Source organism: Enhydra lutris, unplaced genomic scaffold (assembly GCF_002288905.1).
Source record: "Enhydra lutris kenyoni isolate GAN:26980312 unplaced genomic scaffold, ASM228890v2 scaffoldscaffold34, whole genome shotgun sequence".
Classification (NCBI taxonomy): domain Eukaryota; kingdom Metazoa; phylum Chordata; class Mammalia; order Carnivora; family Mustelidae; genus Enhydra; species Enhydra lutris.
The window spans coordinates 19,553,214-19,568,566 of record NW_019154118.1 but is presented as its reverse complement, the minus strand read 5'-3'; the positions used below and the strand labels follow the sequence as shown (position 1 = coordinate 19,568,566).

At 50.6% G+C, this 15,353-nt stretch overlaps 1 protein-coding gene across 1 annotated transcript in view; it reads left to right on the top strand.

Annotated features, from left to right (window-relative positions):
- The window catches only part of LOC111153896 (zinc finger and BTB domain containing 16), a 178,911-nt gene that overhangs the window by 122,769 nt on the left and 40,789 nt on the right, over positions 1-15,353 (top strand). Inside the window, exon 4 of the mRNA XM_022513198.1 lies at positions 1,212-1,298. Coding sequence (XP_022368906.1) covers positions 1,212-1,298 — 87 coding nt within the window. The remainder of the gene's footprint in view (positions 1-1,211; positions 1,299-15,353) is intronic.

The following is a 15,353-nucleotide window of genomic DNA, read 5'->3' as shown; positions in this document are numbered from 1 at the left end:
TATTTGACAGAGAGAGATCACAAGCAGGCAGAGAGGCAGGCAGAGAGAGAGGAGGAAGCAGGCTCCCTGCTGAGCAGAGAGTCCGATGCGGGGCTCGATCCCAGGACCCCGAGATCATGACCTGAGCCGAAGGCAGCGGCTTAACCCACTGAGCCACCCAGGCGCCCCGCCTTGTTGCTTTTTAATGGTTCAGAAAAAGTTTACCAATTTGAATCACACTGAATCGATTGTGTCGATTCCACAGGTAGGTACAGTAACAAGTTCCTACGGGGTGCTGGGCCGATGCCAAGCGTGGGACGGCACACTCCCACCCTCGGAGAACTTCCGGGGTGGCAGGAGACAGGGAAGGTGCACAAGCATTTAGGAGAGCGCAGTGGCGAGCCTTTGATCTGGAACATCTGGGAGCACAGGGATGGGCTGCGTCCTCCAGATGCCAGGCAGTCATGGAAGCTGGTGTGTGGATGGTGCCAGCCTGTGGGGAGGGCATGAGGGGCGAGAGTGGCAGACACGGGAGGAGCAGAAGGACAAGCAGAGGCCTCTTGGTGGGGAAGAGCCTGGGCTCTTCGGGGAACCTGAGCGGCTGAGTGGGCCTGGAGTCGGGGCAGCGAGAGTAAGGGGCGGGAGACAAAGCACAGATCTCAGCTCGTCCAGAAGGGCTTTGTGAGTCTCGGTGAGGAGTTTGGATTTCGTTCTGAAGACAAGGGAGTCATTCGGGGATTTTAAGCGATCGGGGGCTGGGGGTAGTTGGGGCAGACAGTCTGGTTTTGGGTATTCTGAGCTGGGGGCTGTCCAAGTAGAGGTATGTCTGCCATCCCTACTTTCCCATAAGGTACAGTCTACGCAGTGGGGCCCATTCCCCCCCACCCGTCTAATCCTTTACTCCTCTCCATGGAGCCAGCCCCCCAGAATCCTGCTGCTTTTTGGGGCATCTCATCAGGACCCCCACTCTGCTTGTGTTGGTTATTCTGATTTTATTCCCTCTTCTCTCTGGGTGACCCTGGATGGGGGCATCTGGAGCTCATTTGGGTGGTTGGTCACGTCCTGGAGGAAGGGCTAGGCTGGCTGCCAGGGCCAGCGATCATACCTGACTCGGGATCTTCCCACATATCCAGCCCCCTCCCCCAGCTTCCACCTACACAGTTTGAGCCCAGAACCCCTTCTGCACAAGCAGAATATCACTCTCACGGTGACTGCCTCCCCTATCTTTTCAGCGGGTGCCAAAGCCTTTGTCTGTGACCAGTGTGGAGCCCAGTTTTCGAAGGAGGATGCGCTGGAGACACACAGGCAGACCCATACCGGTGAGTAGACGGATCCCCGTTCTCCAGGTCCTCCAGCGTGCCGGCACACTCTCTGAGCAAACGTGACATCTCGTCATGTCCTGGGGAGCTTGTGCCCCATTCAGCTACTCTCGTGTGTGGGGTTGGACGGCAGGAACGTCTACCTATGACTTTGCCCCATAGCAACAGCTGTCCTGGCTGAAGTCTCACAGGCCACGAGGGCCCCATCTTCTCAGAGCCTTCTAGCAGGCTCTTGTTGAGGTCTTAGAAGGTCTGAGATGTTATCTAGCATCCCTTTCCCTTGGTGAACGGTGAGGAAACCTCTTGTACTCTATCTGAATACCTCTGAAACCTTCAGTGGCCACAGTGGGCTGGTCTTCCCGCTGTGAGTCAAGTCACGGTAAAGGAAAGCAGTGTCTGCATAAGGACGCACATGAACCGTTCAGCTGACGAGGTCAACGTATTTGGCGTCAGTGCCGTCACCACTGTCAGTCATCGTTACTGTAGCTCAGAGCTGTACCCCCACGGCCCTGGGCCGCCTTTTGGTAACTCTGTAAGGTGGGAGGCTCCTCTTGTGTCATCGATGAGGGCCCTGCAAGGAGGGACAGTGACTTCGCCTAGTTCAGAGTGGGGCCAGGAGGGGTACCCGGGTGGCTCAGTTGGTTAAGCAACTGCCTTCGGCTCAGGTCATGATCCTGGAGTCCCTGGATCGAGTCCCACATCAGGCTCCCTGCTCAGCGGGGAGTCTGCTTCTCCCTCTGACCCTCTCCTCTCATGCACATTCTCTCTCTTTCAAATAAATAAATAAATAAATTTAAAAAAAAAAAAAAAAAAAAAAAGAGTGGGGCCAGGAGTGTTGTGGCTCGAATGTCCTGGGTCTCACCTTGGCTCTGCCCTTCCTGCCTGCGAGACCAGGGATCCATCCTTGAAACGGTCTTACTCGGGGTCCCCTCGTCTGTTAGAAGAGCAGAGTTGTAATCATACCTACCTCCATAGCGTCGTGTTGTCACAGGGATAAAATAAGATACTTTTTTTTTTTTTTTAAGATTTTTTATTTATTTATTTGACAGAGATCACAAGTAGGCAGAGAGGCAGGCAGGGAGTGGGGGGAAGCAGGTTCCCCGCTGAGCAGAGAGCCCGATGCGGGGCTCGATCCCAGGACCCTGGGATCATAACCCGAGCCGAAGGCAGAGGATTTAACCCACTGAGCCATCCAGGCGCCCCTGATATGAGATACTTTATTGGAAGTGCTCTGCAGAGTGCTTGGCTCATAATAAGCATTTCATATCTAGCAGTAGGTGTATTTAAAATATTTCTTGACTTCCCCCAATGTGCCTGGCATGCTTGTTGCATTTAAGGTATGGGGACATACGAGACAGACGCATTCCTGCCCCCTGTGGACCTGCGATTCTACCAGGGAGACAGTATAGGCACGTAAGTGTGTAATACAGTGTCGGGTAACGATACACGCTAGTAGGAAAATGAAGCAGGATAAGGGGAAGAGAGTGATAGGGAGAAAAGTGGTATTCCAGATTAAATGGCCAGGCCTTTCTGAGAAGGTGACATCTGAGCAGGGTCCTGATGTAAGGGAGTGAGCCTCTCAGACGGACAAGCACTTGCAGAAGCCCTGAGGCCAGGTTAAACTTGACCATCTCAGGGAACAGCATGAGGAGCCTTGTAGAGGGAGAGGGGAGAGGAGGGCGGAGAGTGAGGGGCAGAGAGTGGTGGCAGATGAGGCAAAAAATCAGAGATCTCTCAGCCTGAGCATGGAATTTAGATTTTATTCTCCATGTACTGAAAGTCCATTGGAAGGGGATAAAATATTTGCAAATCATATCCCTGATAAGAGACTTAGAGTTAGAAAAGCTAAAGAACTCTTAGAACTCAAAAATAAAAAATGGGCAAAAGATCTGCATAGCATTTCTCCACAAATAGACAAATAGTCAATGAGTGCATGAAAAGATGCTCGACACCACTGGGCCAAGGGAAATACAAATCAAAATGATAATGAAGTCATGTTTTGTACTCATCAGGGTGTGGCTATAAGACAAAATTCAGGCTGTAAGAAGTGCTGGGGAGGACGTAGAGAACTCGGAACCCTACACGGGGCAGGTGGGAATGGAAAATGGTGTAACTGCTTTGGACAGCAGTCTGGTAGTTCCGCAAAAGAGTACACATGGCGTTCCCATATGCATGGCAACTCTACTCCAAGGTGTCTCCCAAGAGAAATGAAAGCATACGTTCCCACAGAAACCTGCATGTGAATTTTTATAGCAGCGTTATTCATAACAGCCAGAAGGTGGAGATGACCCGGTGTCCGCCCACTGATGGATGGATAAACAAAATGTCACTTATGTGCAGGATGGAATATTATTTGGCTATAAAATGGGGTGGAGTGATCCAGTCTGCAACATAGATGAACCTTAAAAACATCTTGCTCAGTGAAAGGAGCTGATCACAAAAGCTCTCACGTCGTATGATTTCCATTCTGGATGGAAACATCCAGAATGGGCAAATCTAGAGACAAAAAGTAAATTTGTAGTTGCCAGAGGCCAGGGGAATTTGGGGGAAATGGGGAGGGGCTTGGGAGGAGGTGAGGAAATGTTCGAGAATGGATGGTTGCACAACTCACATTATAAACTATTGAACTGCACAGTGCATGAGTCACATGTTGTTGGTATGTGAATGATATCTCAGTAAATACACATACACCCCACAGATATGCGGACAAACATGTACAGAGAGAAGGAAGTAAGTCCACTGGAGGGCTTTGAATGGGAGAATGACATGACTTGATTCATGTGTTTAAAGCTCACTCTGGCGCCCATGTTGGGAACTGACTACAGGGAGTGTGTCGGTTAGTAATTGCTGTGTAACGAACCACTCCACCAGCAGATTAAAGAACAGAGGGTTATTATCTCTGACAGCCCTGTGGGTTGACTGGGCTCTGCTGGCAGGTTTTCACTTGGGGCCTCTCATGAGATTCCAGTCAAGCCGTATGTGGGTCTGGACATGGCAGATAGCTTCCTCACTCTCCATGCTTGCCACACAGCCTCCTGCACAGTAGAGTGGCCTGAATTTCATCTGAGACAGCTCAAGGCCCCAGGCGTTTGGAAGCATAAGCTACCTTTTCTGAGGTAGGCTGAAAACCTGTAGCATCACTTCCGCCATGTTTTATTGGCCAGAGCCGGCCCAGGTCAGCCCCAGACTCAAGGGGTAGAAGGCTAGACTCCCCTTCTCAAGGGGTCCTGACAGACAAATCCAGAGTGTTATATGGCGGTCATCTTTGGAGACGGGCTGCCAAACTACCATAGGGGGCTTTCATGGAAGAAGGAAGACCTGTCCGTTGCTGCTCTTGGTTCCACCATTATGTCGGTGGTATTTCTGTGTCCTGTGACCTCCCACGATCTGCCTTTCCCAAGTGGAAAACGTGGTGTCACAGGCCTTGGTCTGTGACAGTTGGAGGAGGGCCTTCTAGGTGAGCATCTCCCTGACTTGGTTATAGAGAAGGTGACTTGACCAAGTGATTTTGCCCAGGGTTCTGGAGCCAGTTATTTTGAAAGCCAGGGTAAGACCCAGGTGTTCCCAGGGCCCAGCCAGCTCCTTCTGGCTAGACCACACATGTCAGAGAATCACCCTCTGAGAATTCTGATCTGGGGCCTGTGGTGACCAAGCAGTGAGCAGCTTGAGCTGTCCATGCAGATTAAATCTGAAGCTCCAGGAAGCAAGCCACCTCCCAGCTAGAATCAGAGGCGAAGGCTGAGTCCCTGGGGGGTGAGCAGGACGGGAGGCTGTTTGCGAACGGACCCCGTGCACTAAGTGAGCACCTTCTGTGTGCCTGGCATCCCCCACTGAGGGGGTGGGGCGCGGATACAACAGGGATCAATGCAGACAAGCTTCTCTGTTTTTATCTTAAACAACTTCATTGAGATAGAATCCACATACCATACAGTTCACCTGTAAAAAGTACACAACTTGATGATATTTGGTATATTACACTATTTTTTTTTAAGCATACAATTCAGTGGTATTAATGACATTTCCATCTGTTTTTAGAATCTGGGTTGGTTCAGTTTTGAAAATTGAGAGGCGTTTTAGGACCAGTGCTTTTCTAGGATTTATTAAGTCAGTGAGACTTTGGAAGTGGCTGACACCTTCCAGAGAAGGCTATTTGACTAGTGGTTGGAAAGAGAGTCTGGAGTTTGAGTCAGAAGCCTGATTGGGGGCTCTAACTGCACAGGTGGGGTGCCAGATACACTTGAAAGCCAATGGGAGGGCAGAGAGCACACCAAAGAGGAAAAGGAGCCGAGACCCTGGGGACAGGGAAATTCATGGTCATGCTGCTCTGTATTTCTGATACCTTCTTGGATAAAAGCTATTTCTCCATTATACCCATTTAATAGATGAGAAAACAGAGGCCTAGAAGCCCCCCATTAGGAAGTGGAGAGCTGATGCTTGACCCAACTCCATCTTCAACCCTCTTCCCACTGCCCCCCACCTGCCTCCGGGGTGACTTACTGTGGTCCACAGGAGTGTGGCTGAATGACTGGGGAGACCTTGTTCAGAGATCCTTTTGCTCAGGGCCCTGCCTGGGCAGGGCTCTTTTGGATCGCTGTGACCCATTTAACTAAGAATCCCCAACACCCTAACACCTGCATCCCCCTTCTGGGACAGGATACACCTTGCCTGAAACGAACTGAGTCTGGGAATTCCATGCCCAGAGCTGCCGTGTTGAGGACTAACAGAGTGAACCTGCAGCATTACGTCGGGTGGGTGATCATGACGTCTTGGTTTTTGAAACCAAGAAGTGAATTTTGTAGAAAGTAGCTCTCGTTCCATTTTAGCCCAACGAACGGCATCTTGATGTGTCACCCTTCTGACGCCACTTAACCCGGATTTCTGTGGTGGGGTGTGTGTGGGTGACGTCTCCGACACTCCCTCCCCCAGGATCTTGGTGGGCTCCGGCTGGTGCTCTGGGAGGCCCTGCCTGTGGTTGGGCTGGGCTCGGGCTTTGTTGTCATATTTCAGCTTTCTGTTTTGGTACAGCGAAGACTTTGAGGAGATAAACAGAGATCACTTTACACCTTTTATATTATGACAAATACATATTGCAAAACACTGCTGCTTCCAGACTGTCGGGCTGCAGAGCAGCGAGGAATTAACAGCTACGCAGCTCCCCGAGATGCCTGTGCTTCATTGACACATCAGATTTTTTTAACTGTTCAGTAAAATAAAGAGTGAGAAAACACGCGCACGCGTGCTCGCACGCACGCACGCACTTACACATTCCCCCAGCGTACCGCGGAGGTTCTATATTGGGCATGTCTGAAATTAGCAAGTCGTTCTTTAAGTCCAGATAAACCGATAAATACCATTAATGGCTTAATTTATACTCTGGGTTTGAAATTTGACACATGGACACTATCTTGGCTCAGGAAACACAAGTGGTTTTGTGCCAGGGGTTTTAATGACCGGTCAGTAATATAAATTGCTACGTCATGGAACAGAAATAGCTTCTCCGTGTCATTTGATCTGGAAGCTTCTCCGGCCAGGCAGCATTAATAAATTTAAAAATAATTACCCTCTTTATTCAAAGTCAAACTAATTAGGAGTGGGGTTTACAAATCATAATGTTGTTCAAGCCACTGTACATCCCTGTTTGGGACCTGAATGGGCCTGGGGGGCAGCAGAGGGGATCGGGTGGCGTTAATTAGAGGACAGGGCAGCTGCCTTGGCTCTGAGCTGAAGGCGAGGAGGTCGAGACGGTCTTGAGCGTGACCTGCGTGGGAAGGAAGCGGTCTCGGTGAGGGGTCTTGGGGGGGACCAGTAGGAAATTTTAGTCTTTTCATTCATGTGTGGGGACATCAGAGCAGCCGCCTGACTGTGTCACGAACATGGGGAAGGTGGGGCCATCGTGGGTCTGTGTGGGTCAGGCCAGAGAGGCCAGGAAGGGTGTCTGAGTTCGTGGCTGCTTGGGGAGGACCGACCTGCCCAAAGACGGGAATGGAGAGGAGGCTCTCTGGAGGGCTTTACCCGCTGGGCAAGTTTCAGCCCCAAGAGGGTGGCTCAGGTTTGCCTTACAGGCTTCGGGGAAGGTGGGCCTTCAGGGCCTAAAGTCAGAGTGCGAGGTTCGGGGTGGTCGGTGCGTAGTGCCCCCCAGAACTTGGGACCTGGTGGTAGACTATCTAGTTTCCAATCCTAGTTTTATGATCTTGGGCATGTTGCTTAACTTCTGTAAGCTTCGGTTTCCTCCCACATAACATGAGGGTGATGATGGGGTCTGTCCTATAAGGGGTGTTGTGAGGATTTAACTTGATGATCCGTGGAAAGCACTCAGCCTAGTCCTCACCTGGTATTTCACCGTCCAGGAGCACCAGGAGCATGCCTGGCCACATTTTAGAGAGGCCTCATTGGTTGGTACCCTCGAAGGCTCAAGAATCTTGAATCTCCTGCTGGTAGCCTAGCCCATGTCTGCTATCATCAGGAGCCTGGGAATTCTGGGTCTCTGCCTTCTTCAAGTAGACTTTCTGTGTCTGCCATCCCACCTTAGACCTTCCTCGTGCCCTGGTGAGGCAAAGAGGCAGACAGACACGGCTAAAGCCATTGCCAGGTTTAAGATTTCTGGGGCTAGGGGGGCACCTGGGTGGCTCAGTGGGTTCAGCCTCTGCCTTCAGCTCAGGTCATGGTCTCAGGGTCCTGGGATCAAGCCCCATATTGGGCTCCCTGCTCAGCAGGGAGCCTGCTCCCCCCCGCCCCCGCTGCTTGTCTCTGCCTATTTGTGATCGATCTCTCTGTCAAATAAGTAAATTAAATCTTTAAAAAAAAAAAAAGAATTCTGGGGTTAGGAAGTGTAAGGGTCATCTGGGAGGCCCAGGACTCTAGGATGACCTAGACCTCTAGACCTGTCCTGCAGACATACAACTGTCCCCTCCAGCTGACTTGAGTTAGACTATGTAGCTGCTTGGTCTGCTCACTCTTTCATTCATTTATTTCCTAAGTTTTAAAGTGTCTATCATGTGCAAGGGCTTTGGGGACCTGATAGATGAGGGTGAACAAAATCTGGTCCCTGCTTTCCTGAAGATGACAGTGTTGTGAGGTCAGTGAACGAAGAGGGCTACTTGCCTCGGGTGCAGAGAAGACAAGAGCTGTACTCTATTAGATACTTCGGAGTTCCGATTTTATTTACGTCTTGGCTACAGTCCTAACACAGACACATTTTTCTTCCCTATTCTTTGCCAGAGAAAACTTAGACCCAGAAAGATCAAGGAAGGCCAGCCTGGGGTACAGCTAGCTTGGATGCCTGTCCTTCTGCACCCTAGAGCCCATGTGTTAATGCTGTCTTCCCTCCCCAATGGGGACTGGGCCTTGAACCTAATATGCAGACGAGGGGTTAACAGCCTGTGAAATCAGGGGTCAGAAGCCCCTATTTGAAAAAGGGGGTCAGTTGAGAACGAGCAAAGACAAACTAGAATTAGAACCCAGGAGTCCTTACTTCTATTCCAAGCTTCTCTTGACTTTGAGTACAGAATATGGCTTTCTTTTCCTGGCCTAGAAAAAGTTGCTTCATTTCCACATTCCTGTGTCCTAGAAGAAGCTGCTCAGGCAGATGCAGATGTTGACTTGCGGGTTCCCCTCCCTTTGGTGTTGGCTGCAGAGGGACGGTCCCGTGGTCCAGAAGTGGCTAACACACCTGGTGGTCAAGGGCAGCCATGCTGTGGGATCTGCTGAGAAAGCAGAGAGCAGGTGCTAGAGAGAGCCCTGCCCTGGAGTGCTCTCCTTTTCAGTGTCAAGGAGGCTTGGAGGCACCTTGCTAGAGCTCTGGAGGGAGGAATCAGTAAGGACACCCACACTCTGCAACAGGGTGACGGTCCCCTCCCTTCTGAAGGTGCAGAGCTGCACCCCACCCTGGTGTTGAAAGCCAGCTGCTTCTGCCGGCCCCTCTCTCATCCCTGATAGGTTAATGGTACTCGGGGAGAACTCCAGGGACGGTCTCTGGCCCTGAGCTTCAGAACAGAAAATGAAGTCTTCATTTGGGGGACATTCTGTGGGGGGTGAGCTCAGAAGGGGCATCAGGAGGTGCAGGTATGGGAGAGGGTCTACAAGGGGGAGCAGCCCCATTCCATCCTCAGGATGGCTGCCTACCTTGCCCCTCTCCTGCCCCAGATCTGGCACAAGGGCAGTGCTGGGCCCCGAGGAGCCTCGTCAGGGGTCCTGGCCCCTCTGTCCCACGGCAGTAGGTGAACCAGCAACTGTTCTGCGCCCTGCCTCCCGCCGCCCCGGGGGCAGAAGCCAGGTACCGGCCCCAGTGGAGGAGAGGGCAGAAGGCAAAGGGCTGCACGACGACCAACAGCTCAATCTACCTAAAACTTCATGGGGACAGAAAGGCAGAGCAAGCCTCAAACCCCTGCCCGAGGTGGAGGGCACGGGGGAGGGCAGGTCATGGGAGGAACACATGGATTCCATGCATGCTGGCGTGACCTACCGATTGAAAACATAATAGCCTCTGACTTTTATAAATATCAGGGGTGATTTGTATAGCATTTCACATGGTGTGCCAAGGAATTGAACATGAGAAAGCCCGGGAACGGCCAGGGAACGTCATGGGCACTTTGGGAGGGAGAGTCATATGCTGCTGTTCGTACAGTCAGTGCACCAGCATGGACTTACTCTTGACCTCTTTTCATGCTGTTACTATAAAGGCATGTTTGATGCCTAATATAGAGTTTTATTTTCCAAGTGCAGGGCTCTCGGCTTTGTCGGAGCTGCTCGCTGTGGAGTAGGGAAGGACAACTCAGCTGTCACCTGCTGGCCCAGGCAAGCCATCCTTTACCCTAGTGGCTCTTGGGCCCCTCTGGCTACCTTCTGGGGGGGCCCCTCAATGCTTCTTTTCAAAACTAAGAAGCTTTATTTTTTTTAGAGCAATTTTAGGTTACAGCAAAACCGAGTGGAAAGTATGGAGAGTCCCCATGATACTCCCGGCTCCCCCCCACGCACAGCCTCCCCCACTGTCAACGTCTCCCACCAGAGTAAGACCTTTATTGTCCCCTGCACTGTCAACATCTCCCGCCAGAGTGAGACTTTTATTGTTCCCCGTGACCCTACACTGACACCCTGTAAGCACCCAGAGTCTAGAGTTTGCATGATGGCTCACTCTAGGTGTCCTGTATCCTGTGGTTTTGGACAAATGTATAATGACCTGTACCTACCAGAGTTGTGTCCTACAGAGTAATTTCACTGCCCTAAAAATCCTCATGCTTTGCCCATTCATCACTGCAATACCTTTTATGAAAAGCATTGCTGCTTTGAATGGTGCTTTTAAGGGGATTAGTAGTGCTTGGCTGTCTTTAGGGATAGAGAAGGAAAGTTCACCCAAGACCAGTCTGGGTTTGAAAAGGTCGGAGCTCATTGACTCAGGAGACCCCTTGAGCATCTGCTTTGTGACAGACATGGATGCCGAGCCCTGGGATGTAGCAGCAAGTGGGACTCCTGGGGTCGCTGCCTTCACCAGCCTCCCATTGTTACGGGAAATATGGAGGCCATGATTGTTGTGCTGGGGGTAGCATGGTGTATGGAAGCGATAATGAATTACGAGAGGAGAACTGAGTTCTTCTCTGGGCTCTGTCACAGGCTTGCTTTGTGACATGGAACGAATTGCATTGTTTCTCTTCCTCTCTCGCATATTGGGTGTGCGAATTGGGCAAGAAAAATTGCTGTTTGGGGGGTTCTTCGGTTCCAGGCACAGTGTAAATTCTGATCCTGTATGGGTATGTATGGGTAGTCTACATTTTCCTCAGCCTTCATTTTCACCTTTGTAAACTATGATTAAATTATATGTGGTTGTTGTAAGGACTGAATCAAAAACTCTCTGTACGGGGCTTAGCCCACTGCCTGGGACGGAGAACACACCTTCATTGGCGGCTTCTCGCTCGGGCCATTTTTAGATGTCTGTGCTTTCTGTCCCTCACCAGAAGACATGTTTATCTTTCACTTTTTTTTAGAAGCTTATTCAGTAAAAATTTAAGTGAATGCTGTGTCTGAAGAAGGAATTAAAGATGAAGCTCTTTTGTATCTTAAAAATTACCCCAGAGGGGTGCCTGGGTGGCTCAGTGGGTTAAAGCCTCTGCCTTTGGCTCAGGTCATGATCCCAGGATCCTGGGATCGAGCCCCGCATTGGGCTCTCTGCTCAGCAGGGAGCCTGCTTCCTCCTCTCTCTCTGCCTGCCTCTCTGCCTACTTGTGATCTCTGTCTGTCAAATAAATAAAATCTTTAAAAAAAAAAATTACCCCAGAAATTTGAGGGGAACAATAGAACTTGGTGTTTGAGGACTGTGGCTCAGACCTCCGGCGGTGCCGAGCACGGCTGCTTGTCAGAAGTGATCTAACCCGGTGGGCCACCCCCTGCCCCAGTGGCTGATACAGGCAGGGGTTTAAATAGTACGTCCTGGGGTGCCTGGGTGGCTCAGTGGGTTACTCTGTCTTCAGCTCAGGTCATGATCTCAGGGTCCTGGGATCGAGCCCCACATCAGGTTCTCTGCTCAGCAGGGAGCCTGCTGCTTCCTCTCTGTCTGCCTGCCTGTCTGCCTACTTGTGATCTCTGTCAAATAAATAAAGAAAATCTTAAAAAAAAAAAAAAAATAGTATGTCCTGTTCAGGAGGAGGAGTGGGATTCGAGTCATTTGGCCCTGGTGGTGAGTCTGCTGGGTTTCAGGGATGCCCACTGCTCTGCTCTTCAAAGCTGTTCCTTCTCTCTAACGTTGTCCTCGTGCAAGGCCCAACAGTCAGCCCCAGGCCCCCACTTGGACCCCGGGTCCCCTCCCCTCTCTGCCTTCCCGTTCTTCATCCCACGTGTTTCTTTCAAACTCTATCGCTCTGCCTCCGCTTCCAGCTCCCACCCACCCTTCCCCCTCAAGACACCACCGCCCGAAGACAGAAAGGAGTTAATAAAAACCGATGTGTAACTGAAACTTGAAAAGCCATAAATCGCCTTGTTTTTTCTAGGATGTTGGTAGCATTTTGATTTAATAGTTGGACAAACACAAGGGCCTATTTTATTCAGAGTTTACAGGCCTCAAGGCTGTTATTCCTCCAAATTTAATAGCATTGAAATTGCAGGGTTTGCTATAATTTGCCTATCGCTTTCTGCTCCACCATTGATGTTTATTGTCAGCGGGATGGAATCTCAATCCGACTCACTTAGATAACATGTCTGTTAAACATTTAGATAATTGTACCATCATTAACTTGTCACATTATTTTAGAGATTCAAAACAGAAGCAGGGTAAGTAGAGGTAGTGGAGGTGGGGGGAGGTAGAGGAGGAGGAGGAAGGGAAAAGCTCCCCTGAGTTCAAGGACCAGGAGATGAGAGTTGATTTTACACCCTTGACATTTCAATGGAGGCGTCTAAGTTAAGGAGGCGTGTCCTGCAGAACGACGCCGCGGCTCGCTCGCTGCTGAAGCCGGGTGCCTCTCCCGGGCCCGGCCAGGCCCTAGCGCATTGCAGCCCAGGCTCGGAGACCCACAGCCTTCGTTTCGGCCCCAGCTTTGGCCTTCATGTACCAAAGATCCATTTTTTAGCCTCTCTTAGGGTTGCTGATTACAACATTTTATGTAATTAATTACAAAGCAATGAGAACACCCGGAATGTCCAAAGGTAAGGAATCTGTTAATTATAGTACCTGATATGGAAAGATGTCCATGATGTTTTGTGTGATAGAAGCTGGTTAGAGAAAATAGGTTGTATCGTGTGGCGCCATTCACTACAAAACACAGAAGCCGTCCCGGAAGATTCTAGAGGGCTCTGGAACTATTAACAGTGAGTATCTTTAGAGAACGGGATCACAGAGCAAAGGTGGTTTTACTTTCTGTTTTATCTATTTCTGAACAATAATAATTATAATACTTATTTATAGGCATGTATCATCTATAAAAATATAAAAATGAAGGTCACATTGTAGGTAAGAAAAATAGCACTTAAAAAAAAAAAAGATGTTATTTATTTGACAGAGAGAGAGACCGTGAGAGAGGGAACACAAACAGGGGGAGTGGGAGAGGGAGAAGCAGGCTTTCTGCAGAGCAGGGAGCCTGACGTGGGTCTCGATCCTAGGACCCCCGGTTTATGACCTGAGCCGAGGGCAGACGCTTAATGACTGAGCCACCCGGGCACCCCAAAATAGCACTTTTAAGAAGGACTTTTTTTTTTTTTTTTTTTTTTTGAGAGGGAGAGAGAAAGAAGTGGGGGAGGAGCAGAGGAAGAGAGAGACACAGAGTCCCAAGCAGGCTCCCTGCTGAGCGTGGAGCCTGACTCGGGGCTCGATCCCAGGATCATGACCAGAGCTGAAACCCAAGTGTCAGATACTTCACCAGTGGAGCCGCCCAGGCGTCCCAAGGAGGATGACTTCCCAAAAGAAAAGGCTTCATGTTTAAGTAATTGGAGTTTAAGAGCCACCCAGGGCTTAAGTGTTTTAGCTACACAGCCAGGACCCAAGCCTCCCGTCTTGGGTCACCACTGCTGTGTTCACCAGAGGCCTTGACGGGGAAGCAGGTTGCAAGAGAGATTTCCATTACACCGAAGTGAGGACTGAAGTCCTGCCTATTAGGGTGACTGAGGCCAGAGGTAAACAGGTGATTCTGGAGCAACGAGGTGTCAGCAGTGGCGGGATGTGAGCTTGACATCTGCGACCACCCTCCAGAAATTCTGCGGTGCGTGCCCCTGGTCCCACATGGGGGACTGTGGTTGTGGCTGGCTGGCTTTGGAGCCCATGTGATGTCCCATGTCCCCAGGGCCTGCTCTGGACTTGGGCAGGAGAACTCACTATTGCCGTCCCCAGTCTGTGCACGCCCAGTGACATGACGCACTAGGGGAAAAACGTGCGAGTCAGTAAACAAGGGTTAACGTTTTCCTGATCGTACAGTAAATAATGCAGCTGTTTGGGGGTGGGCAGGACAAACAATGTAAATATTTTATAGACTGTAGGCTAAATAATACATATATTTAGAAAAGCAGCTTAAATATTTCATATGCTGTGGCACAGTCTTCTGCCGAGGTGAGGGTGAAGTGGGTTGGGGAGGCTGGTGGGGAAGGAGGGGTCCGCGGTTGCCTGCGGTGGGGACCCCGAAGACCAGCAGATCGTGTTTGTGAGGCTGGGTAGGCACAGGGACGGGCGGCTGGCAGATCCCGGGAACACAAGAAACCAGAAACCTCGGATTTTTTTGAAACCATCCTTTAAATATCCTATAATCTCTGTCTTGTCTTTTTTTTCTCTTCTCTCTTACTGTGGGAGAGAGACAAATGAAACCTTATGACATGAGTTTATTTTTAAAAAAGCAGCTTCCCACCCAAGAGAATTGAAAACCTATATCCACACAAAGACTCGGATATGAAGGTTCCCAGCAGTGTGACTTGCAGCAGCAAAAAATCAGAGACGACCCAGGCCCGTCCCACCACTGACGAGCAGACAGAGGGCAGTGGAGTATTACGCAGCCGTAGAAAGGAACCGGGGGCTGAGATCATGCCGTCCCGGGCATGTGTCTGGACCCTGCCATGAAAGAAGGCAGACACAGAGCTCTGCGTGTCGCAGGGCTCCGTTTATGGGAAGTGTTCAGGCACGTCTTAGAGGCCGAGCCCGTTGGTAGTTGCCTGCAGCCGACGGGGGAGTGGGGAATGCCATCCGGGGCGCGTGGAGTTTCTTTTTGGGCAAAAAAAAGTGGGGCTTGAGAGTGTTGGAGATGGTTGATGGTGAGTCCATTCAAAACCATCAAATTGTGTGCTTTAGAAGGTAGTACTCCTCTAGGGTTTGTGAATTGTGTGGCGGCTAAAACAAAAAACAGCTCCCAGGGATGTGGTTGGTTTGTGGAGGCTCGGCCCGGTCCCCTCGGCCTGCCATGTCACAGGCCTTCCTAGACAGGAGGCGGGGTCAATGCCAGAGGGACCATTCGGACAGTCATGCTGTTCCCAGGAGGCACCAGGGGGCTCCAGTCCTCCCTCAGAGGGGCCTCCCTCTGCTCCCCACTCTTCCATTTTCAGAGTTGGGAAATGGGAAAGGTAGGAGGAAAGACTCTGTTCCAGACCCGCCTCGGG